The sequence below is a fragment of the Lepisosteus oculatus genome, chromosome 11 (assembly GCF_040954835.1).
Source record: "Lepisosteus oculatus isolate fLepOcu1 chromosome 11, fLepOcu1.hap2, whole genome shotgun sequence".
In the NCBI taxonomy this organism is placed as follows: domain Eukaryota; kingdom Metazoa; phylum Chordata; class Actinopteri; order Semionotiformes; family Lepisosteidae; genus Lepisosteus; species Lepisosteus oculatus.
This window is the reverse complement of record NC_090706.1, coordinates 39,264,635-39,289,295: the sequence shown is the minus strand read 5'-3', so window position 1 is coordinate 39,289,295 and position 24,661 is coordinate 39,264,635. Positions and strand designations below refer to the sequence as shown.

Below are 24,661 nucleotides of genomic sequence, written 5' to 3'. Positions count from 1 at the left end.
GTGGTAGCATACACGTTGCACACACCTGGGGCACTGAAATGCTGTGGGTTCACGGCGCAGTGCCTGGGAGTGGGAGTGGCAGAGCTCGTTTATTCCGAGGGGCTCCGTGATGATTATGAGCAGCATGCTGGCTGCAGGTGACGTGGGCTCTCGTCTGCACCTGGCCCTGAGCTGTCAGCTCTGGATCCCCGGTGCGGGCAGAAGCTGCCCAGATTCTGAATGTTGCTAACGCTGCGGTTTGTGGTCGACCATGAGGGACTTTCGGTTATAATCAGCCGCCTCCCTCCTACTCCACCAACACACGGGCACTCAAAACAGGATGAGTGCTTGACACCTCTTCCTGAAAAGGAAAGAAATCTTCCAGAGTGTAAAAATAAAGATCAGCCGAGAACTTCCCACGGATATTTCTGTAGGTTTTTTTTTTTTAAAGGAAATGCAGTTTCCTCTTTTCCTCCCTCGATAGCCTGACTTCTGCTTCTGGCTGTGCTGCCCCACCCCACCCCCCGTTAGCCGTGTGAGTTACAGAATAGAAATCGAGCCGATGGTGCTGAAGAGAGACCTCGATGACTTCCTGAAAGCAGGCGGCCCGTAGTGGGCTAAGCAGCCTTGACCCGAAATCGTTGCGCAGTCGGACGAGATAAGGTACAAGCAAGGCAAGGCCAAGCAAAGAATGAACAGCAGGCCCAGATTGAATTCCGCTAGCTGTGACTTCCCTGCCTTGCAGGGCCTGACACAGACGCTCAAGTGGCTGGCTGGCATGTCGAGGAGCTGTGGAAGTATTCTGGGAGAACTGCGCCTTTACATTTAATGCATGTTACTTGTAAAGCTGGTGGGAGGGGACGGGTACTTTAGGGTTTATATTTCTGATTTTAACCGAAGTACGAAATTCGGAAAATGGACTTTAAGCTCACTGATCTGGAATCTGATGTCTTTCGCAATATCGATTATGACAGCCCATATCGCGAACCAGCTAGTGAGGCTGTTCGTTCCTCATCTGTGTACTAAATGACGGGTTGATTTCTGCTGCTCGGCTCTGCAGTCCTCCAGTGTCACTCAGAATTATCCTTGAAGCATGTCGGGCGCTGCTGTTTGGTCAGATATTTCATTTGACTAATGCGCTTTCCTGTGATCAGTTTGGAAGGAGAGATTGAGAGACTTGGCTTTTTCAGGGTAACACAGTCCAGCCACTTTGAAATAAGCAGGCTTGTCATGCATGTGATATACAAAAGAAACTCAGAGCATGACTGCACCAAATTCCCGATTGGGAATATGGAAATCACATTGATGGCAAGCATTTTGTGTAGCAAGTACATTAACATCTTATTTAATAGATATGATAGTTAAATCTATCATGTTGATTAACTTTGCTGTGACAGCCACAGGCTAGGAGAGTGTACAGCTGCCACAAGAAGAAGCACAAGACGCATGACTGCGATGCTTGTGTGCGGCCAGTTGGGATCGTGTCCCATCCCTCTCGTGGAGCCTGGTCACTGCCCTCCAAGCCCTAGATCCCACGTCATCCCAGCTCATCCCAGAGACGTAAAACAGCACTTAATCCTGGTGAGCTGGGCCTCCACAGCATAACTGTCGCATTCTCATCTCACAAAAAAGCCGTTGTTCCACAGGCAGGATGAGGATGTGTGGTGTCCTTCGGGGATGCTGTCCCACTGGGATGGGCCCACCGGAGGGGCAGCCAGGGAGGTCCCAGGACTTGATCAGTGTGGCGCCGTGCAGTCAGGCTGCCATTGACCACTGCAGGGAGAGATCTGTAGACACTAGACACTCCTGGTATCTTGTTCCACACTTCCGCCACCCTTTGTGTAGTCACATCCGCATGGGGTAGTTCTGCCTTGAGGAGTGTGCTAGACTCGACTCGGCAGTTATCCACGTAGCCGGTATTGGGAAAAGGTCATTTCCAAAGGCTTGGAATGTGTTCCCACCCGTGCTGAGCGTTATTGTCTGTTTTTGTTTTATTCCTCTCGTGCGTTTCTTTCCTTTCAGCACTAAAGAGGTTAAGACACCACAGCTGGTGTGACTTCTAAAGCGTGTCCACAGGAGAAAAGGGCCCGCGGTCCTCAGCCAGCACAGCTCACCGTCCCTTCTCCTTGTCCTTGTTTCAGTACGGGGAGGAAGAGGTCTATTCTGACCGCCTGGACGCGGACTTTCCCGACATTGACCTCTCCCAGCTGGACGCCAGCGACTTCGACTCGGTCAACTGCCTCAGTGAGTTACGATGGTGCAACGACCAGTCAGACGCCTCCCCAGCCTCCAGCTGCTACAGCTCGGGGGACCCCGAGCTCTTTGAGGTAAGCTTGCCCCCCCAGTCCGGGAAATCAGCCAGCGAGTTCCTGGGACGCATCTCTCTAGTAAAACGCAGGTGTACTGTAGCTGCAAGAGTAATGTCTGTCAATTACTCCCCCTGTTGTACGGAGAGCTGAAAGCATCAGTACATCAGAGGAAAGATGACAAAAGCACTTGACGCTAACGAGCCAGTTAAGCAGGATAATTATTTTCAAGGGTGTGGCTTTGATGAAAGGGACAGAAGGGGATTTTGGGCTTTCTGTCTGTGGGTGCTTGAAACTCTCCAGTGGGAGAAAGGTGTTCTATTAACAGACATTAGTGCACCACAGTGGCACTGCTGTTGTTGCTGCAGTTAGTTAGTTGCTGCAGTAAGAATGCTTTGCCTGTCTTTTTTATGAATCATTCATTTACCGAAGACTTTTCAGCGGGAATGGGGAGTTGCCTTCAGCTGATGCAGCTAGGAGCCGTTGCACGAGCTCCAGCCCATGTATTGGTTTAAGAAACGCGCAGCGCCACGATCAGTGCTTCAGTGCAGGATTTGTCTTTTTGCGTGTGGCTTTTCATTCACTGATGTCAGCCTCTAGTTTTCAACTTTTCATTATATTATGGCCATAGATGTGTGGGGTTTGAATAAGGGATGTTCCCTGATGTATTCATTATGTTCTGGCTTAAGAGCTGTTCAGCTCAGGGCCCAGTGCAATTAGCCTTTAGCAGGGCAAAACAGTTTAAGGAAGGCTCTGTTCCTTTTATGGTAGCCAGTTAATGTTATCTGCTGAATTTTAAAAGCACTGACTGGGATAAAAAATAAAAAAAATAAAAGGAGTTTTTTGCTCACCTTTTTACCTGTCTTTTTAGACTGAAAGCTTACTTTTTTGGTGAAGTGATGTCTGCTACGTACCGTGGAAAACAGCACTTTCTAATCCAGGCACTTGGGATCTTATTGTTTCCTGGGATTTTTTCCGGCTAAACCTGATCATTAATTAAAGCAATTCTTATTGAATTAAAAATTATTAGCTAAGCTAGGCCCTTTTTCAGTTCCTAAAAGTTGCATATTTCATGTTGTACATGCATCTTTAATTCTTAAAACATTTACATGTGCAGTTGGTTGCAGTGTCTCGTGTTTCAGGTAAATTTGCGAGTCTAGCAAAAGTTTGGTAAATGAGCACGCAGAAACATAGAGCTGTAATTGAATGTAATTGTCTCATTTACACTTGAACTGGATGTTTTCCTTTCCTGTGTGAGATGTAACGAAGTTCAATGCACAGGAGGAAAACATCTGCACCACACTGAGGTTTGTTTTGCTTGCTGGCATTTAAATTAAGAATCGAATCAACTTGAAATCCAGTAAAAGGCAGGGAGATAAGAAAACGAAACTAGATCTTGACGTTTTAGAACAGCCAGGCTTACGCTCAGTGGAAGTAGTAGTGCTTTTGCCTATAACAGAGTGCACCTGATGCACGTTAAGCTCCAGTGTCTAAACACCAGCTCCAGTTTGTGTTTTGCCGGAATGTGTTTAGCGGTGGATAATATGGAGCTGCGGTGAATGGTTAGGTGTTAAAAGAGCCTGACGTTATGGATTTTTGTTTGCTGTGCTGCTAGACTTGGGATATGGGGAGTGACTATAATCCAGGGCAGTATTTTATTTAAGCATTGTTCCACGAGCGCTGAATGAGCACCTCACTATGAGAGTGCACGATGCTGAAAGCGAATCTGAAAAAGAGATGAACTGAAAAGAGAAAGTGCTCGTGTGTTACTAGCTCCCATGGCACCATGCGGGACACTGAATTGTTGTGTTGCAGGGGACCAAACCCTATTTGAAAGAACCTCGATACCCACGATTGCGGGACGCTGCTGGACGCGGAGGTGTCTGACTCGCGTGTTCTCTGCTGCCCCCCGCAGATAGAAGACGAAAATGCGGCGCTGCTGGCTGCTCTCACAGACAGCCTTGACGGGATGGTGGACGAGGTGGGGGGGCTGTCTGGGTTCCCCTCGCTGGGGGAGGGGGGAGAGGGGGAGGAGGACCTCCCCTTGGAAAGTGACCCCTTCCCAGCCCCCCCTAGCCCAGAGACAGAAGACCCGTCTCTAGTAAGAACCCTTCCTTCCTGTTTAAGGTGGATTTGGATGGGCCTCTGACTACCCCACAGCATGGGTATGATAGGCAACAAAGGTCTGAATTTTTTCTCATTTTGGGTTTTCCCATTCTTGTAGATATCACTCTAACAGAGCCCTTTTTTTGCAGGCTTGTTCCCCGGATCACCCTTTCCCTTTCCCCCTGTAGCGGAAAGGCCTGCCAGTGGCCTCCTGCACTGTGAGCGTCTGTCTCTCTCTCTCTCTCTTTTTCCCTCCTTGTCTGTCTCGGCGAGTAACGCTCTTCCCTCCTCAGCCTCTCCCTGCTGGGGTCCGCGAGCTGCTCTGGCCAGTGTCCCACCCCTGGGCTCCCTGCTCCCACCTCTGCCCCAGTCCCCTGGTTCCCTCAGCAAACAGGCCTTCTTCAGAGCCTCTGTTTTCCACTCACCTGCTCATCGCGGTTCTCCAGGGGCAGATCTGTCATTATGAGTCCCGCAGCCCCACACCGTGTTTAATCACACCTAATTCTCTTAATTGTCATGGCAGCAGCGCTTCAGATGGAAATTTAGTCCTGCTGTGAAGCAGTGGGGGGGTGGGGGGTGGTGATGAAACAGATCTGGGTGGGGAGTGAGACGGCCCTCAGACACGAACAGTAAAGCGCCAAACGTGGTCAAGTGTGTCCTGTCCCAATGGGACACTGGCCTCCAAGCTCTGCTTCCCAGCCTCATTTATGCGCCTTCTTTTACAGATCTGTGTTTGATTAGTTCGTCTGGCAGTGTGTGTAGAGGGTGACTAACACCATTCAGCCCAGTGTGTGTTACTGTTAATTGCTTCACCAGCTCGTTACCTTCTGTCCTCCACACCCAGAGAAAAATCACGGAACCACTTTTATCAAGTACTATCGCTTAGTGTTGATATAGGAGAATCAAGATTTACTTTACACAAAAGGTTTGGTTAGATTTCAGGCTCTGATGTTATTAAGGAGGCTGATCATATCCTGGGTTAGTAACTATTACAAACACAGCTTTCCTTCCCGTTTTGCATGTGAAAGCAGAGCTGTTTTTGTTATATTATTGGCTGAAATAACTGATTATTGGAGCTCTAGGTATAAGGATAGCTTGTAACTTTTCACTATAGGATGATGAAAGGTTCCTACACTATACAGGTATACTGCCTGGTGCTCTGATATGTGCCAGTGTGTCATACCATAGTATATCAGCCCCTTTGGACCTCCAGCTAGACGAGAAGACTGCTCTCATTAGATTCTGTTCAGTGCAATGCCAATTGCACATTTTAAATGAGAAGCACAGATGCAGGAATCCAGCTCTGTATCCCAGAGCTTGGGCAGTTATTTCATGAACTGCGCACACATTACTGTTTGACACAATTCTTCATGTGTTTTAGTTCACACTTCCAGTTTTATTTTTGCACTCCTCAGGCAGGTTTAAATGGAATCAGACCTGGTTTGGATACCTCATTAATGTGTTTTTTTTTGTGCAATTATTAGAAAAATCAATTTGCCAGTTGGTAAAGCACCTTCAGATTGGCTTCTGGGAAATATCAGACCATGTCAGAAAAAAACCTTCCAGAAATTCTGACTTATTCAATCAGTCAGTCCTAGAAAATGACTAGTCCTGACTTTTCTGAAACACCCTCCAAACTCTGCTGAACAGTAGCTGACAGAAAAGAAAAACGGATTCAGTTCATTTCACTTGAAGGCTGTGCAGCTTATTGATGAATGGCGATGGACAAAAAAGAAAAAAAAAGTCACATTTCATGAATAGCTGATGCAGAGCACACCTAGGGAATCACGCTGTCAATATGAGGCAGCAGTTGTGTGCTCTCCTGTGTTTTTCCACTTGCCATGTCTTGCCTTTTTTGTTGCCATTCAGACCAGACTTTAATTTGATTTATTTCGAAAGGTTCCTGATGTTTTCTTCTGCTGTCACATGAGCAGTGACCTGTTTTTAATCCAGCCATGAGCACTGGATTTAATGCATTGCACGTCAGAGGTAGCACTGTGCATTTAGGAGAAGCAGTGGCACTCTGGTCATGTACAGTACCATTCATTCAAAGGGTCTAATAAGTGTGTGGCACACACAGTATTTTGCAGTGTTTTTTCTTGTCTTTTGACTCTAAAACCAGCCTGTGGCGACAGGAGTTCAAAATTCTAGGTACCTTAGCAATTTTCCTTTCCTCAAATGCAGTAAGTAATTGCATAATGTAGTTTTGGCCATTTGTAAATCATTTTTGGGTGTTGCATCACTGGCGTTTGCTGTGGTTAAGAAGTGACCTCGCCGTTTTCTCAATTCGAGATTTTACTCAATCTCGGCATTTTCTCACTGTATGTGGCAGTTGTGCAAGCATTTGGGACCGCTTGCACACAGAAGCTCCAACAGGATCTCACATGTGACAAACTCCTGCTCCACTCCAGCGTTTCTGGAGTGTTTGAATGATTAAATGTAGTTTTTAATGGAGGTTAGGGAAGATTTCTTTCAGCTCTGCTGCTTTTTATATCACCTCTGCCCCTTGTTAACTCCTCACTCTGCTGGGGGTCCTGACTTCCTGTCCTCTGGCCAGGTGGTTAAGCCCCAGCAAAGTGGGTTAAGGCAAAGCTGCTTATGTCTAACTTCTCGATACACATTCCCAAGCGCATTTTCTTGTGGGGTGTTATGCCCTCGTGAAATCTGTTTGTTACCAGATCACTTTCTGGGGAACTTTGAGTTCATTAGCATCTTCCGGCTCAACCAGCGGAGGACGGCTCGTTCGGAGACCACGGCGTGTCTGAGCCGCTTGTGCCCGGGGCTCGCGCTGCAGGGCGGGCTGGGAAGAGGGTCTCTCTGCGGACACTGCCTCTGGGCTCTCAGAGACAGGAGCTGGCTGGGTGATGCCGGAGGATCGCGGGGTCAGAGGCGCTCAGTCCTAGAGTGGCTGGAGGCCCTGCGTTCACTGGGTAGATGATCAAAAAAGAATTGGCGAACCTGAACTGAGCACCAACATTCCTCCGTTATGTTTGGTGTGCCGCATACTTTCCAGTGAGCCCCTTTGACTGAATGGTACATTACATGACCACAATGCCACTGCTTTTCCGAAGTCCCTCTGATGTGCAGTGAATTAAGTCCAGGGCTCATGGCTGGATTAAACGCAGGACAGCGGAGGAAAACATCAGGAACCTTTCGCGATTTCAAGGTCATCATTGAATTCACTTTATTTAGTCAGGTTCGGAGGGAGAAATCAGTCAGCATTAGGGTGACCATACTTTCCAGTTTTTCCCGGGTTTCCTTTTTGGTCCTTATAAATCTCTGTGTAGGAAGAATTATTTTAAAATAAGACGGCCGTGATTTTTCCCTTATTCTCCCCCCCGCCACCCCAATGTTTGCTATGCGAAACGGCTGCTGGGATTAGGAGAGTGGCGATCATTCGTGAGGGAGACTGTGTGCTGATTGTAGTCTTAGACCTGCCTTGTTCACCCCCCTGTTCGGTTTTCATTCTTAACTTTGTCTGATTTTTCCAAAGCACCCACCTCAGGCTCAGCCACGGTGCGAATTTCAGGGAGAGGACTTGTAGAAAGAGGTGCAGTAAAATTGGAATAATTCAAGTAAACCACGGATTTTTGAGGCCATATAACTGTTTGTTGTTTTGCCGATGCTAATATAGAAATGTGTACAGTATATGTAACACATTATATAGCATTAATACACAGCACCTTTTTAATCGATATTGGTACAAATCCCGTCTCCCCCCTCGTGACGGAGAGAATATTCAGACCTGGTAGCCCCAGTCAGTACAAGGGAGGGCAACAGAGATTCAATCTGATACCCGCATCTTTTGAAAGAGTCCAGTGTGCTACACTGTGGAACTGTCAGCTTTCTGCAGGAGGCAAACAAGTTACAACGTGTCAGACGCTAGATTAAAAGACCTCTGTTTTCATTACTGTAACTGCTGTGCTAAAAGACAAGCATCACAAAGTGAAACTGCTGCTTCCAGCTTCCAGTGCTAAAATGCCTTTGCTAACACCCTGGTCTGCAAACAGCTACATCCCGAAGCCAATGAACACAATCAGAGCAAGTCAAACCTTTCCCATTTTGGGGGCATAAAATATAGCTGTCGTTGCTGTTTTTCTTTATCAACGGTGCCAATAATGATTGAGCCCACAGTATATACATTAAAGAATAATAATCCGTGTTATTATATATCGATAATAAATTATTAAAGAATACATAATAGCATTGATTACATGGGTACATGGGTGGGAGTGGAGCCATATCACTCCACTCCGCACCAGCAGCCCTACTGGACCGCAGATCAGGGGGAGGACTGAGAAACTGCTTCCCCGGCTGAAATATCGGGGAACTGCTGTGGAGGCCAGATTATTCATTAGCCAGAACACCAAGATTTAATACCCCCCGATCTTACAAAGACAGCTATTTTTAATAACCAAGCAGTCAGAACATCTAAAAGAAGGATACAGTTGGACAGTGTTCCCTGTCACTGTATCAATCCATGCTACTGGAGCACTGGATTCGAAATTTGGGTGCTTAGGAAAGATCACTGCCCTACAGGGCCAACAGCACCAAATTATTTTTTATTAAGCTGAATTAACTTTTATTGCCCCCAGGGGCCTCTTTATCCCTTTATTTTTAATTGGTCTTGCACATCAAGAGATCATAAGCTTCTAACATACACAACAATAATACAATTCAACAATGGTACAATACTATAATACAAAACAACATCACTCGATCAGAACTCTTCCAGCATCATAAGACTAAAAAAACAGGCAATTAGTTTGGAAAGAGACTAAAAGCAACATCAATGATAATAAGATCCCTGTCTGCAAACATTTTTTTCAATTATGGAGAACAGTTGTTGAGAAAGAATCCGAGAGCTGTCAAAAAAATAAGAACAGTATGTTACGTTTAGAAGGGCCCTCTCCATTGGGCTAAATCATTTAAAAAGTTCGGCAAAAATAGGGTTAAGGGAACATTTAATTGGTCATCTCTTCAGTGACTCTGAATGAGCTTAATGGAAAGAAATGTAATGTTTTTTTTTTAAAAAAAAAAACTCTGAAATGACATCCAGGAGCATAAAGGAAAAAAAAACTCAGTACTTTCAGAGTGCCAGTGTGTCTGGGTGTTTGACGAATGCCACTGACATTAGCATCATAATAACAGTTAGTCCCAGGGCTCATTTACTGGTGGCGCGCAGCAGTGCAGGGCCGAAGCAGCTCAAACTCAGCTCACAGTGTTCATGCATACAGACACACAGGCGGGGAGAGGAAGCAGGCAGGGTCAGAAATGCTGTATAGCCTCTGTAACCTCACAGTGCTCCTACACCCACTTATAACTGAAGACTAATGAAGGAAAGAGATCACTGTAAGTGACTAATTTTGTTTCCTCTTTTGTTAGTGCAGTACCTTTTTTTACCGCGCCCTACCACCCCATCACACACAAAAATCATGCTCTTGGCCTTTCTCTTTGCCGTCTCAGACAAGGGATATTTGACACTGGCTCGTGGCTCCACCTTGAGTCCTTTTTCTGCATCAGGGTTTCTCTCCCACTGCTAAAAGCAGGCGACAAGACTGTTCTGTTGAGAACAAGGGGTGTATTGAGTAGAGAAACCCAGGAAACAGCAGACTGAAACACGGCCTTTCATCTGGGGGAGGCTGGACTCTGCCAAACCAGTTTGTACACTGAGCTGGAAACTAGAACACCCTTCAGATTTTATTCAGGCGATATTGAGAGGCATCATTGACCAGATTGCCAAATTGGCACATGTATGAAATTTTTGTGTTTTCTTTTTTCCTTTCCTCCTCTTTATTTTCACTGTTCATTGTGATCGCCGAAAAAATCTTAGTGCTGTTAAGCAATTTGCCGGGTTGGAATGTGTCAACAGAATCACATAAGCAGATCTGATTTAGCTGTGTCTGCACCAGGCTGGAGACAGCACTAACCCTTTCACATAACTGTTTAATCTGCGCAGGGAGACATTCAGCTGTGAACAGAAGGAGACAGGGAGCTGTAAAGAAATGCCTTTTCATAATAATCTGTATCATGTCACCTCTGCTGTCTGGAATCCTGTGATAGGGGAACCATTTGTTTCTGATGTTACAGTCTTCTATATGATATTGCAGTTTTTATATCATTATAATAATATTTAATCTAAGGAGACTTTTAGAGATGGTGTAAATGGGAATCTTAAAAATTGAAAACAAGTGTTTTAAAAAGTAAAAAAATCTTCTGTCTGCAGCAGTGAAGGTTTAATGATCTGTCCTCTAATTCCTAATTTCAAGACAAAGCAGAAGCCATGTTGTCCAGGAATCAGTAGTTTTTTCACTTGCTCTTTCAAAACCAGGCTCTTTGAAGTTGATTTTCAGGTTCTTGATATAGAAAATAAAATGTTCTGGTAAATAGTTGGCTTTATAAGACCTCATCTTTAAAAAAAAAAAAACATCTTGGCTGTAGCTGCTTTTAAAGTGATCTTGTAGAGCGTAGCAGTGAGAGTGACGACTTCCAGCGGAACGTTACCCTTCGAAGAGCCTGGTGTTCGGAGGAGTGGGTCGCAGTGTTACTTGTGTCCGGGATGTCGTATGTGGAGGGAGGGGTGGCTGGCTGGATAGGTGTGGGTTATTTTGATGTTGTGCTTCGTGTGGCTGGAGAGCCCTATGTGTGAATTACAGTTGTTCCCCCAACTTCTCCACACAGCTAAAGAAGCTCCTGCTCTGCCCCACCAACGTGCCTGTCAGCTATGAAATGCACAATCAAGGCACCACACATCGCCATAGCAATGGACACCCCAACCTCAAGCCCCAGAGGCCTTCAGTAAAGGTAATGAAAACGCCTCTCCGACTTTGTGGGGACCAGAGCTGTAACATACCTCGTGAAAGCGAGCGTTACAGGTAGCCGGTGATCCTAGCCCTGCCCGTGGCCAGCACAATGTGATGAGTAGCAGTCCTGAGGAGGAAGAGTAAAGCATCATCATCCTCCTCACCATGCTCACAGGCGCACGGCTTGTCTTCTTCTGTGCCCCCCCCCAGCCTGCTAGCGCTCAGGAGCGGAAGCCCAGACTCCCGCGTCCGCAGGGCCGCACGTGCACCGAGCTGCACCGCCACTTGACCACCGCCCGGGAGGCCGAGGACACCGGGGCGGAGAGCGAGTCGGAGGAAGAGGAGGAGGGGGACTCTTCCAGCGAGGGCGAGGGCGAGGCCCCGGCCGCGCCCCCTTCCCCGCAGTTCAGCTCCGAGGAGGAGCTGCGCTCGGTGGTGGAGCTCGTCAAGTACATGCACACCTACTGCATCCCCTCGCGCAAGCAGCTCGGCGCGGACAGGAGGGAGCGCGAGGGCCCGGGCCCCGCCCGGAAGCTCAGGCCCGAGGGCCCGGCGGGGAGGCCGCAGCCCCCGCCGCCGTGCCCCAGGGCCGCCCCCCCCCGCTCCGTCTTCGCCCGCAGGAGGGAGGTGAAGGGGCACTCGCTGCTCCAGGAGCTCCTGGAGTCGGCCCGCCCCTACGACGTGAGCAAGCCTTACCGACTCCACGGCCCCCCCTACTCCCACGGCAGGGGAGCGGCGCCTCCGGACACGCCGCCCGGGCCCGCCCACGTCCACGCCGAGCCCAGAGACTCGAGAGGCAGAGAGCAGGCCCTGGCCTCTCCCCCGGCGCAGCCCGGAGCCGCCAGGCCAGCGAAGAAAACCCAAGAGGCTTCCTTCTCAGTGCGGCGGTCCAGGAGGCTCGCCTCCTTTCCCGGACGCTTCGCCAAGAGGCCCTGGGCAGCGGGGGGCCGGGGGAGGGCCGAGACGGGCCCTGCCGCCCGCCCCGCGGAGGAAGCTTCCGGCGGGGGCGCTTCCTGTGAGGTGGGCCGGACGGGCCAGCGGCGGACGGCCGCGCCCAGCTCGCCGTGTGGCCAGAGCGGTAAGCATGAAGGCGCTCCTGGCTGTGAGAAAAGCAGAATCTGTGATTGGCGTCCCCGTCAGCCATGTGTCTGTGGTATGCACACCTATGTGGGAGAAACAATCGACACGTACACATCGATTCCTCTTTTATTACGTATTTGTTCTTGATTGCTGTTCTGCCACCTATAAAACAATAGTAATGTCCAGTTGGATCTATGTGAGCTTTTGTCATTCCATCCCAGAACACTTCATATATAGGAAGCTGCCCACATCACCACCTCTCTGGAGTGCAGCCCCCACCTGGTTGACACTCAGCAGCCCCAGTACGCAGCAGCTGTAGTTAGAGAGGTTTTGAAATTGTGTCACCAATTGAATAATAGCTTTAGGACCCCCTAGAGAGGAATTTCGCCAGGACACGTGGTCCAGAAGGATGAGCACCACCTACTGGTCCTCCATCAACACTTACAGCTGCATCCTAGTTTCCTCATTGGTCTTCCATCCCAGTACTGAGCAGGCCCCGAGTTTCATGACAGGAAGTATTGAAGATAAATAATTTGTCTGTGTGTCTCATCAGGAAAAGTTAATGCTTTATTGAGTTCTATAATAATGTAAAGATTTTTCATTATCATCCCCATTTCTTGAAAGCACAAATCAAAGATCTGATGCGCTTGAGTCAGAGGGTGAATCCACAGAGGGTGTACAATCTCCCTTGGCTACAGTATATCCAAATTCTACCTTCCAATCTATTATCTTGAATTTTCATCAATATCAAGACATAGCCATAATAACAGAGAGAAGGTGAGATTTAACCTACACTCTCTCTCTTCTGGAAATTTTGTTAAACGTGGATGTTATTAAATGAACTGCAACTAATGTTTTTATTTTTCTGATTCCAGAGAAGCGTGCCTGTCTGTGTCTGCCGCTGACTCCTAAATCCACAGGGTGGGTGTCACAGGCACTAAATCATTTTATGTTTTTGGATGACATCCATAAGCTAATAAAACTGTCTATAATGAAGATTTCTAGATTCCCTCCACCCCCATGATTACTGTTATAAAGCACAAAAGGTTGTGGCTGCTGTAGAGACAAAATGTTCTTTAAAAATGGGCAAGGGATTTCAGAACTACCCAGTGATGCAGGAAGAGACTTGCCCGAAGGCACACAGTGGGCAGACAGCTCTCCTAATTCAATTACAGTTTAACGCGCTGTTTCTCCACGTCTGCTCACAGGAAGTCTAAAGTGTGCAGTCTGCTGGATTTCTTTAAATGTTTTTAATTTTACCATTCTCTTTTCATTAAACTTGGGTTCTGGAAATTGAATTGCTCGAGAAGAAATGGCCTTCAGAGAATGGTTGTCAGCTATTACCTGTGAGAAGGTCAAGTAATGTAAAACAGCATAATCTGCCAACGAAGGTCCATAATTCTAAACGTCTTTTCTGAATTGTTCTATTACCCACTGCAAAGACAGAGAATCCAGCATACAGTAGCTGTACTCCCTTTAAATTGTTGTTTTTTTGCGATGATGGGATCCCAACCTTTTTTCAATTTGTAATTGACTGGTTTTGACTTGTCTTTATCAATGCAGAGATACTGTATACTGATAACTCCACCCTTTTCTTTCTTTGTATTCAGGGAAACACAATACGCTAACAAGCCCTTCGAACAGACACTAAGTGTGGAGCTGTGCGGCACAGCAGGTAATTTTTGCCAAGTTTTCCCATTTTCCTTTCCTTCTGCTTTAAAACCTTGCTTTGCAGTTTGGTGCCTTTTACTATCTCATTGAGATAGGACTGATATATATTTAACAGTGCTGGGGTATCTTCTCACAGAGTGGGTTTACAGACTTAAAGAAACAACTGCAAAAGGATAAACTAACTCCTACTGTCGCAAAACAAATGCCCGAAGTAAAAGACCCCCAGGAAAACTCAGGTTTTTCAACTTTTATTTTGTGTGCCTCTTTTTGGGGAAAAAAGGGCTATAATTGGAAAGCGATGGAGATTATTTTGTGACTAAGCCTCAAAGTATTTCTGTTAGTATTTCTTCTTCTAAGACATTATTAAAACATGTAGTCACAAGATGTGTCTATTATCCTTTATTTAGTTTGCTGTATTTACAGCTGATGTTAAGAAGATTTTTTACCTTATAAGGCAGGTCAGTTAAAAACTGACTCTCAAACTGATGCCTTTGAAACTGACTCTCTTAAGTCTCCCAGTGACCCCAGTGTAAATGATCTGGGAAGCACAGTCTCCCAGTGATCCCAGTCTAAATGATCTGGGAAGCACAGTCTCCCAGTGATCCCAGTCTAAATGATCTGGGAAGCACAGTCTCCCAGTGACCCCAGTTTAAATGACCCAGGAGGACCAGTCTCCCAGTGACCCCAGTCTAAATGACCCAGGAAGCACAGTCTCCCAGTGACCCCAGTCTGAATGACCCAGGAAGCGCAGTCTCCCAGTGACCCCAGTCTGAATGACCCAGGAAGCGCAGTCTCCCAGTGACCCCAGTCTGAATGACCCAGGAAGCGCAGTCTCCCAGTGAGCCCAGTCTGAATGACCCAGGAAGCGCAGTCTCCCAGTGACCCCAGTCTGAATGACCCAGGAAGCGCAGTCTCCCAGTGACCCCAGTCTGAATGACCCAGGAAGCGCAGTCTCCCAGTGACCCCAGTCTAAATGACCCAAGAAGCGCAGTCTCCCAGTGACCCCAGTCTGAATGACCCAGGAAGCGCAGTCTCCCAGTGACCCCAGTCTAAGTGACCCAGGAAGCGCAGTCTCCCAGTGACCCCAGTCTAAATGACCCAGGAAGCGCAGTCTCCCAGTGACCCCAGTCTGAATGGCCCAGAAAGCGCAGTCTCCCAGTGACCCCAGTCTGAATGACCCAGGAAGCGCAGTCTCCCAGTGACCCCAGTCTGAATGACCCAGGAAGCGCAGTCTCCCAGTGACCCCAGTCTGAATGGCCCAGGAAGCGCAGTCTCCCAGTGACCCCAGTCTGAATGACTCAGGAAGCGCAGTCTCCCAGTGACCCCAGTCTGAATGACTCAGGAAGCGCAGTCTCCCAGTGACCCCAGTCTGAATGGCCCAGGAAGCGCAGTCTCCCAGTGACCCCAGTCTGAATGACCCAGGAAGCGCAGTCTCCCAGTGACCCCAGTCTGAATGACCCAGGAAGCGCAGTCTCCCAGTGACCCCAGTCTGAATGACCCAGGAAGCGCAGTCTCCCAGTGACCCCAGTCTAAATGACCCAGGAAGCGCAGTCTCCCAGTGACCCCAGTCTGAATGGCCCAGAAAGCGCAGTCTCCCAGTGACCCCAGTCTGAATGACCCAGGAAGCGCAGTCTCCCAGTGACCCCAGTCTGAATGACCCAGGAAGCGCAGTCTCCCAGTGACCCCAGTCTGAATGACCCAGGAAGCGCAGTCTCCCAGTGACCCCAGTCTGAATGGCCCAGGAAGCGCAGTCTCCCAGTGACCCCAGTCTGAATGACCCAGGAAGCGCAGTCTCCCAGTGACCCCAGTCTGAATGGCCCAGGAAGCGCAGTCTCCCAGTGACCCCAGTCTGAATGACCCAGGAAGCGCAGTCTCCCAGTGACCCCAGTCTGAATGACCCAGGAAGCGCAGTCTCCCAGTGACCCCAGTCTGAATGGCCCAGGAAGCGCAGTCTCCCAGTGACCCCAGTCTGAATGACCCAGGAAGCGCAGTCTCCCAGTGACCCCAGTCTGAATGGCCCAGGAAGCGCAGTCTCCCAGTGAGCCCAGTCTGAATGGCTCAGGAAGCGCAGTCTCCCAGTGAGCCCAGTCTGAATGGCCCAGGAAGCGCAGTCTCCCAGTGACCCCAGTCTAAATGACCCAGGAAGCGCAGTCTCCCAGTGACCCCAGTCTGAATGGCCCAGAAAGCGCAGTCTCCCAGTGACCCCAGTCTGAATGACCCAGGAAGCGCAGTCTCCCAGTGACCCCAGTCTGAATGACCCAGGAAGCGCAGTCTCCCAGTGACCCCAGTCTGAATGGCCCAGGAAGCGCAGTCTCCCAGTGACCCCAGTCTGAATGACCCAGGAAGCGCAGTCTCCCAGTGACCCCAGTCTGAATGGCCCAGGAAGCGCAGTCTCCCAGTGACCCCAGTCTGAATGACCCAGGAAGCGCAGTCTCCCAGTGACCCCAGTCTGAATGACCCAGGAAGCGCAGTCTCCCAGTGACCCCAGTCTGAATGGCCCAGGAAGCGCAGTCTCCCAGTGACCCCAGTCTGAATGACCCAGGAAGCGCAGTCTCCCAGTGACCCCAGTCTGAATGGCCCAGGAAGCGCAGTCTCCCAGTGAGCCCAGTCTGAATGGCTCAGGAAGCGCAGTCTCCCAGTGAGCCCAGTCTGAATGGCCCAGGAAGCGCAGTCTCCCAGTGACCCCAGTCTGAATGGCCCAGGAAGCGCAGTCTCCCAGTGAGCCCAGTCTGAATGGCCCAGGAAGCGCAGTCTGAGTGACGCTGGTCCAGATGTCACCGGACTGCAGCGTTGTGTTTTGCTCCTGTTTTTCAGGGCTCACACCTCCCACAACACCCCCCCACAAGCCGGTGGAGGACGACCTCTTCAAGCCCGAGGTCAAGGGGGAGTCTCCGCCGAAAGCGTCCTGGCCCCCCGCGGGGTCGGGAGGAGGCCGGCTGGCGTCGCGGAAGCTTCCGGAGCAGACGGAGCTGTACGCGCACCTGAGCAAGGCGGGCGAGGGCGCGGAGGGGGAGGAGCCGGCGGGGCAGGCCGGGAGGGCGAAGGGGGCCGGCGCCCGGACTTTCGGGGACCACGACTACTGCCTGCGGAGCGGGGCCGGGGAGGGCCGCGGCCCGCAGGCCCAGCTCGTCCCCGGGGCGCCGCCGGAGTGTCTGGACAAGCTGGGGCGCAGCAGCTCGCCGTCTCCCCAACAAGCCTTATCCCCCCACAACGCCGGGCAGAGGGCGGAGCGACCCTCCCGGCCCCCGGCGCCCAGCCGCCGCGCGTCCTGCTGCCCCTGCAGCCCCTCCCACTCCCCCAGCGGAAGGCAGAGCTTCAGGTGAGAGGCGTGGGGTACGGGACCCCCGGCTGGTGGCTTCGTCTCGGGAGACTGTGGCCGTCACCGAGCTTGGTCCCCAGTAGGCCGCTGTGTCAGCAGGCGTGGGCTGCAGAGGAACAAGTAGAGGTTTATCCCTGCTGAAAAGAGTTTCGTTGCCATCGGATGGGGCCTTCTTCAGATGTGGTCACCTGTGGCCGAAATGTTATGTTTCTTTTCTTCTCATTTTCGGCCCGAAATAAACCTTTGCTTGTTCCATTACTGAAGTGATTCTGACAGTTACGCATGATCCTCCGGGTTGCCAGTTTCACGTGGAAGCTCGGCCTGGGCAGATCATTGTTTGGTTTGTGTTTCCTTTTGGGCTGCTGCAGCGCCTGTGTGACGCAGAAAAGACGGGTCTCTGAGCCCTGTTTCGTGGTTCAGTCTAGCCAGCGGAGATCAGAGGAGGTCGAAAATAAATTAATAAACTATAATAAATGCCATCATGCGAGAGAAATGTACAGATTATTCTGTTTTATTCAAGCCTCTAGTTGCACACTGTTTTTGTCAGTTGTAGGCTGCGGATTACGGTTGTTTTTAAAATGGAGGAATGTTGATTTTGGTTTATTTTCTGAATATTCCCACCCCAAAACACGAGCCTTTCTTTCTCTGTCCCCACAGCTGTGAGAATTCGGAGACGTGTCATGGAGAAAAACAGAGGAATAAAGCAAACGTAAGTTAGGATGACACTAATTCGAGTCCTTTCTTTTGAATGATGTGGCTTTTTTTTTTTTCGGAAAGAGCCCAGCCATGTTAAAATAACCAACCTTGTCACAAAGAGGGTGTGTTTTGCAGAAGGAGGCAGACTCGGGTACTGGATCTGGTTGCTTGACCTTATGCATCACGCAGGTCCTGACACAGATAATCATGCAGAGATCAGCTTCTTGTACCGCTGCTATAGAAGCATTGCAAGACCGTTGTTTCAGTGAGCTCAGTAGGTTAGGCAGTTGATTTCTCCATAATGACAGCTGTACAGCAAAGGCCCCTAATGTAGGCTTGGTGACAGAACGTGTCCTGTTTTTTTGGGTCCCCGAACGCGGTCGTCTTTCTCTGTGATGGGGTACTTCGGCGCCGGGGCTCTGACGGTCTCGCTGGTCTTTCTCTGCCCAGGACGAGTGCCGCGTGTTCTACATTCACAACCTGCCGAGCGGCATCACGCAGACGATGCTGCGCCGGCGCTTCGAGGCTTTCGGAGAGCCGGATGAATGCAAGGTCATCATAAAAAACAAGTGAGTCCAGCTCCGCCCCCTCGGCCCGAGGATCGCTTGGCACAGCGCTGTGCGCGGTGTAACAGCACGCGCAGAGCATACCAGACACAGGAGCAGCAGGCAGAACGGGACAGAGAGGCTTCTGCAGAAGGCCGTCCTGGATGGGCGCTGTGAGGTTCAGTCAATTGGACCCTCTTGTTCACCTGTTCAGCACACTGAACCACAGGGGTTCAGTGTGCTGAACCACAGGGAAGGTGAACACGTTCTGCAGATTCAGGGGGGTTTCTGTCTCCCCCTTGCCCACCTCCTGCCCCCCGGTTTCCCTTTTTGCCACAGACTTGGAATTTCAGGGGTCTCACCAGGAGACCTCCAGCAAGGAAATTCTGAAACTGGTGCTGACCAGTTCATGATATATATATATATCGCTTTTTGGCTTTCCCGCGTGTCCTGAATATTCCTGACTTCACAGCTGCTGCACTTTATAGGAACCAGGCAGAATACTTCACAACCAGTGGCTGGCCCAAACTGGCCCAAACAAGACTAAAGAGGCAGGCAGCATACTCCTCAATTGTGTGAGCAACTTTTCAACCTGGAGTGAATGACGGGACGTGTCGTTCATACTGATGAGCCCTGGTCCTCAGTTTCCATAGTTACACCAGTGCAGTTATCAGGAACCTTCTTTTTGTCTCTTGCCAGCGAGCGTTGTGGCGTTATCACCTACCGACAGGCTGAGAGCGGGCCAGGACCACACAGGAGACGAGAACAGTCCGGCTTCGGGGGGCTGCGCAGGTTCTGCAGGAAGCGCTACATTGACCTGGGTATGTCACTGGAAGCATGACAGGCGTCCGTCATCAGGCCAGTACTGTATGTCTGATTTAAAAAGAAGTCTGGGTCCTGACTGACCATGTGGGCAAACAGTGGGCTGGCTGCCCACTCCAATGACAAAGTAATTATCAGCTTACCTGCAGTGGAAAATCCAGCCCTAGATCTTGAGTATGCCGTGTGAAAAAGAGTCCGTGTTTCAGTATTTTCAGAACAATACAAATCTGAGGGCTATGTGGTCTTGTGGTCCGATGTTTTTAAAGTTTTAATCCTCCCTGCCGAGACCCTTCAGATTAAGACGCAGTGAGGTTAGCGCAGTGTTCCCCAGACTGTACTGGCTCCTGCGCGATCAGCCAAGCAAGAGTGGTCTCTACCAGATGGAGAGCACCTACCACAGTGTAAGCAGAGATGAAATTACAGTACGGGGGTGGCTCATCCTGACGGTGGAAAACCTAGCACTGAAAATAACTGAGATCGCCCTGATTATTACACTTGTGTCCGTTCTGTGCTTCCACTGGGGAGCGAAGGGGTCCCCAGCCAGTAGAGGCCAGTTAAGCTACAGGCTGTGGTTGCTCGATGAAAAGTGAGACCCGCTGCAGAGGAATCTGTAAACACGAAACCTCTGGAACTCAGAGGGGCCGGTGAAGGAGTCTGTGACTCACAGTCGGCGGACAGGTTGGAGGAGCGCTCTCGTTTAAACCAGAGGAAATCCCGGAAGGAAATGCGGTCCTGGGAATCGGTTGCCCGCTTGTTTTTTTTTATTTTGTGGCGCGCTGTTGCTGTTGCTGTTGCTGTTGCTGTTGCTTGCCCCGTGTGCATTAAGCATTGAGCACCGTGTTTCTCCCCAGATGAGGCTGGCCCTGGCCCGGTGAAGAGCAAATACGATGCCATGGACTTCGACACCCTGCTGAAGGAGGCACAGAAGAGCCTGCATCGCTGACAAGCCTTAAACCCAATGAAGACTCACTCGCCTCAGTACCTCAACCAGGGCACCCCTCGTAACTGTTTACGTTTTTAACTTCGGGGGGGGGGGGGGAGAAAAACCGAACAGACCTTTTCTCTGGAAACTGAGGAGGGAGGGAGGTAGAAGGAGAAGTTTACACTGAACACGAAGCTGCTTCCTGTGTGCGTGTTATCAGAATCGCCTCGGCCCCCGTTCCAGAAGAGAAACGGCGGGGGAGGGGGGTCGCGCAGCGTAGCAACAGCACTCTTTCCATTGGTCGTTGTGACGTGCGTTAATGTGTGTGTGTGTCGATTTACTGTCGGTGGGTTCGCAGCCGCGTTCGCCGCCACGTTTGTCTTTGTGACCAAACTGCTTTGACGTAGCCAGAATTGTGGATGTAAAAAAAAAAAACCAACCCGTGTGCATACTACAGTATAAAATAGGAAATAAAATCACAGAAAAGCAATTGACAAGTTAGAGTTTACAAGTCTTGGGGGGGGGGTAACTTCTTGTTTTGTAATTTTAGTGCTTCCTTAATTTCATCTATGCACTCGTGACAAGGTAATTGTCTGCTCTTTCAATCCCCGTCTTTCCCCGTCTGTGGCTTGGCTGCTGGTCTCCAGCAGGGGGCGCTGAGGGAGTCCCCCCCCATGGCTCTTGCTGGGACGAGCGATAATCGACTTGAGAAAAACCTGGTTGACGTTTTTTTTTTGGAACAAGCAGCATTGAAGAGTACGTGTGCATTCTGAAGTGGCTCTAGTCTTGGGGGGGGACCATCAAGGTTCGTCTAGTATCTATAGACTGCTGCGGCCACGTGGATTGAATGAATCTAACCTTTGACGTTCAGAAATCCTGTAGATGAGGACCAGAACCAGGACAATTTTGTGTCGAAGACGACCAGTACATGAACACTAAACCAAATAGCAGAGAAAGACCGCTTTCGAAATGCTTTTGTTTCTAAACGCTCCTTCACCCTTCCGCTTTCTGTCTTCAGGAAAACCCCAGCAGCGAGGTAGTAATTGGGATATTCAAGGAGCCTTTTGCCCCTGCTGCTGTCCATCTTCAGGCATTACTGTACATCGTCAGAGCTCTTTTGCGACAGTAGCAGTCAGCCTCTGGATCGCTGCGTTTCCGAGAGAGAATATTTCTTGCGTTCAGTGGCGAGAACCGGGAAAGCCAGAGATTCTAGAACTGTCCTTGCCCCCAGGAATCCAGAGGGGTTTCTCTACCTCGTTTACAGCCTGTCTCTCTCTCTGTCTTTCTGTAGCTCTTTCTTTGCCAACTCGGAGAGCACTTGCCTTGTGGCTGAACTAGCTCTGTCTGTGTGTGTGTTTCTGCCCGTCTCTGTGTACGGGCGCTGAGACTGCAGGGGACTCCTACCAATTTTCCAACTCGCTCGCTGTCTCCGTCTCTCCATTTTCTTAGCCTCCTGCCGGTCCTCCTGTCTCAAGATCCCAACGTGCAGTGTAGCCCTTTGTACTTGTGAGGGAGGTGGGGTAAGGGAGGGACTGTACTGTATGTGCCCCTCTGTTTTAAATGTTCCTAGCCTGCCTCCAGCCACCCCCAAAATCTTTCTCCCTCTTCCACATCTCCTCTCCTTTTACAAGGGAATGTTTACATCACATGGATTCTCCTTCTTTATTAGAACGCACACTAAGTACAAAGACGCCTTATTCAGTGTTCGCAGTACCCTACTAGGAGGTGCCGTGCTGGCTTACCTTAGTAGGTTACTTATTTAAAAACTACAAGCATATTTAGTGTTATACATACTTCAAAAATTAGTGGCATCCATGTTTCGTCATGGACCACAATGTCCTGAATGAGCATTTGTACTTAGTATGTATACTACTAAATAGTGAGAGAATGTGCAGGTTTACATAATTAACCAGGTTGGAATGGCATATCTATGGTGTATATATGGAACCATGCCTAGACGTAACATGAAGTGTATTGTTGTGTACTCTATGGCTCTGTGTAAATGTATTTAATGATGGTGGTAGGTAATAATCCTAATTTAATGTAAGGGGAAGAATATGCCTATTGAATCGTGGCTTGGCCTGTCAAAACACCGGTATGAGAATGCTTTTAAGCAGACATTAAACTATTGTAGTCTGTATTTTTAAACTGCAGTGAATGAGAAGTTCAAAATCGTGCTCACAAACTCGTAAAATCCCAGCTGATGGCAAATGTCCTCTGCTCCAAAATCAGCCTTTTCTACTGCGGAAAGGCACAACATTTTAAAAAAATAGTCAATTTGCTATTGAATAGCATACTGTGTGTGGATTAGATGAACATGGCGATATTTGATTCACCCTGGGCCATAGAATTCCCCATTACGGAAGGTAGAGGTTGGTGTAACAATTGTGTGTTCATCAGCTGGATAGCTACTTGTTTGAGTTTTGGTCAGTTATAATGCTAATTTACGTTACCGGCACTGCTGGTATCAAATTTTAACTTAGAAGCAATTACAATGAATTCTAGGGTCTGTGCTGGTTTTGACTGAATTTTATTTTAATGAAGGTCTTGAAAGATTTGTGTAAAAGGAAAAAAAAAAACATTGTTTACTTTTGCCATACCAAGGTTCAGGATGTCAGAATGTCTGAATCCTTTTTGGCATTAAAGTACCACAAAAAGGGATAAAAGTAAAAAATGTAGTAAGGAGAGCCTTAAAATAATTGAGTGAACATAAAGCTACAAATTGCTTTTATCAATACTGTATAATCTCCTTTTAAATGTCCTGTGTGTTTATAAATCACAAAATAATTAAAACTTTTAATACAGCCATATTATAAACAGTATATATACATATATATTTGTGTGTGTGTAGATAGATATATAGACGAATATATAATTTCTTACTGAAAGCTTTAATGTTGACCACTGTCTTCATTTTAAAATTATTGATCATTTCAAGCATAATCATTGGTCTTTCGTGTGTGTGTGTGAAACAGCAAAAAGATTTCCAAACATTTTCACGGGCTGCTCAGAAAGAAAGCAATGCAAAATGTGTCAAAAAATACTTTCTGTTCATCAGTAATCTCACCAAAAAAATGGCCATCAGCTGACTCCTCTGAAGTCCAATCGTAACCAGGGTCCAAAATCAAATTAACGTCTTTCAAACGGCGTTTTAACACCATGCGCCCCACAGCCGTGTCAAACAATGACGTACTGTTTCCCCCCTAGCAGAGTTACATGGGAACGCTCCCAATTAAGATTCCAGTCAAGATCTGAGTTAATTGGATTTTGGATCCTGCCTGAGTTTCCTGTAACAGTAGCCGGTTTAGTGCGACTTCCTGTTAGGGACATGATTGATGAACGAGGTTGTTTCTTCACAGGCAAAAACGCTTGAAGGATATTCTGAGCTGTTTTTTTGGTGTTAAAACTGGTTTCCTCTCTTGGAGTTTTGAATGCCTGCTGTGCGTCTCGGGGTTTTTTTTTCTGCCGTCAATCTCTGAAATCGCCGTCGGTCGTTGTTTTCAAATGTGAAACGCCCGTGCAACTTCTTGCCGGAGAGAGTGGACTGTCCCCATGCTGGGAGAGATTCTGGTCAAGTGGTTTGTTTGTTCATATCTACTGTACATCATTTGATCAGAGGTGATCATATGACCACGTTTTTATCCTCGGAACATCCTTCGGAAGTACATTCGCATCAGTACTCTCTCTGTACTCAAGGTCCATGGTATGACGTGTATTAAAAAGGGCATATTTTTTTACAGTTTTGTGTCTTTTCATCTAACAAGACGTTCGCAACCTGATTTTTTTTTAACATTTGTTTTGGTATACAGTATTTGACTAGTAAAGGTTTATATTTTTTACATACGTTGGTTTTTATTTTATTTTTATTCTTTATTTAAATGGCACTTAGCTGGAATGTCTTTTAATCCTGTTTCTTATCCAAATCGTGAGATTTCATACGTCTGGGAAGTGTGAAGACAAAAATGCATTTCTGTATTTTTTGAATCGTTAAAATGCTCTAGTTTCATAGATAATTTTACCAAAATAGCTGAAATTATCTGATGTGATAAATTCTATTTTAAGTCATGTAAATAGTTTTAAAAGAAGAGAAACTGGCTTCCTTTTAAACTAAAGAAAATTTCTCTGGAGAGATTGTTTACATTATTAAACTGTAGAGATGTTGCTCATAAACTGTAAAAATAAATATATTCATTGATTTCTCCTCCAAAAAATAAAAACCTTAATGAACAACCTTAAGACTCCTTTATTGCAGGTCCGTACACGTTTCTGTGCGAGAAGGTAATTATTTATAGCAGAGCCACAGTGGCCTTCTGGGTGTGGTCCCAGCTGAGCTCTGAATGACTTAATTAGACCAATTAATTGTATAATTAGTGCAAATTAACATGGTTCCAGGACAAATTTAAAGCTTTTTC

General features: G+C 48.2%; 1 protein-coding gene across 1 annotated transcript in view; it reads left to right on the top strand.

Moving 5' to 3' along the window:
- The window catches only part of ppargc1b (peroxisome proliferator-activated receptor gamma, coactivator 1 beta), a 66,726-nt gene extending 42,246 nt beyond the window's left edge, over positions 1-24,480 (top strand). The window contains exons 2-12 of the mRNA XM_006632083.3: positions 2,121-2,306; positions 4,201-4,386; positions 11,073-11,195; positions 11,405-12,272; positions 13,150-13,195; positions 13,885-13,949; positions 16,760-17,264; positions 17,922-17,973; positions 18,411-18,529; positions 19,205-19,326; positions 20,179-24,480. Coding sequence (XP_006632146.2) covers positions 2,121-2,306; positions 4,201-4,386; positions 11,073-11,195; positions 11,405-12,272; positions 13,150-13,195; positions 13,885-13,949; positions 16,760-17,264; positions 17,922-17,973; positions 18,411-18,529; positions 19,205-19,326; positions 20,179-20,270 — 2,364 coding nt within the window. The 3' untranslated portion in view covers positions 20,271-24,480. The remainder of the gene's footprint in view (positions 1-2,120; positions 2,307-4,200; positions 4,387-11,072; positions 11,196-11,404; positions 12,273-13,149; positions 13,196-13,884; positions 13,950-16,759; positions 17,265-17,921; positions 17,974-18,410; positions 18,530-19,204; positions 19,327-20,178) is intronic.
- The last annotated feature ends 181 nt before the right edge of the window (positions 24,481-24,661 follow it).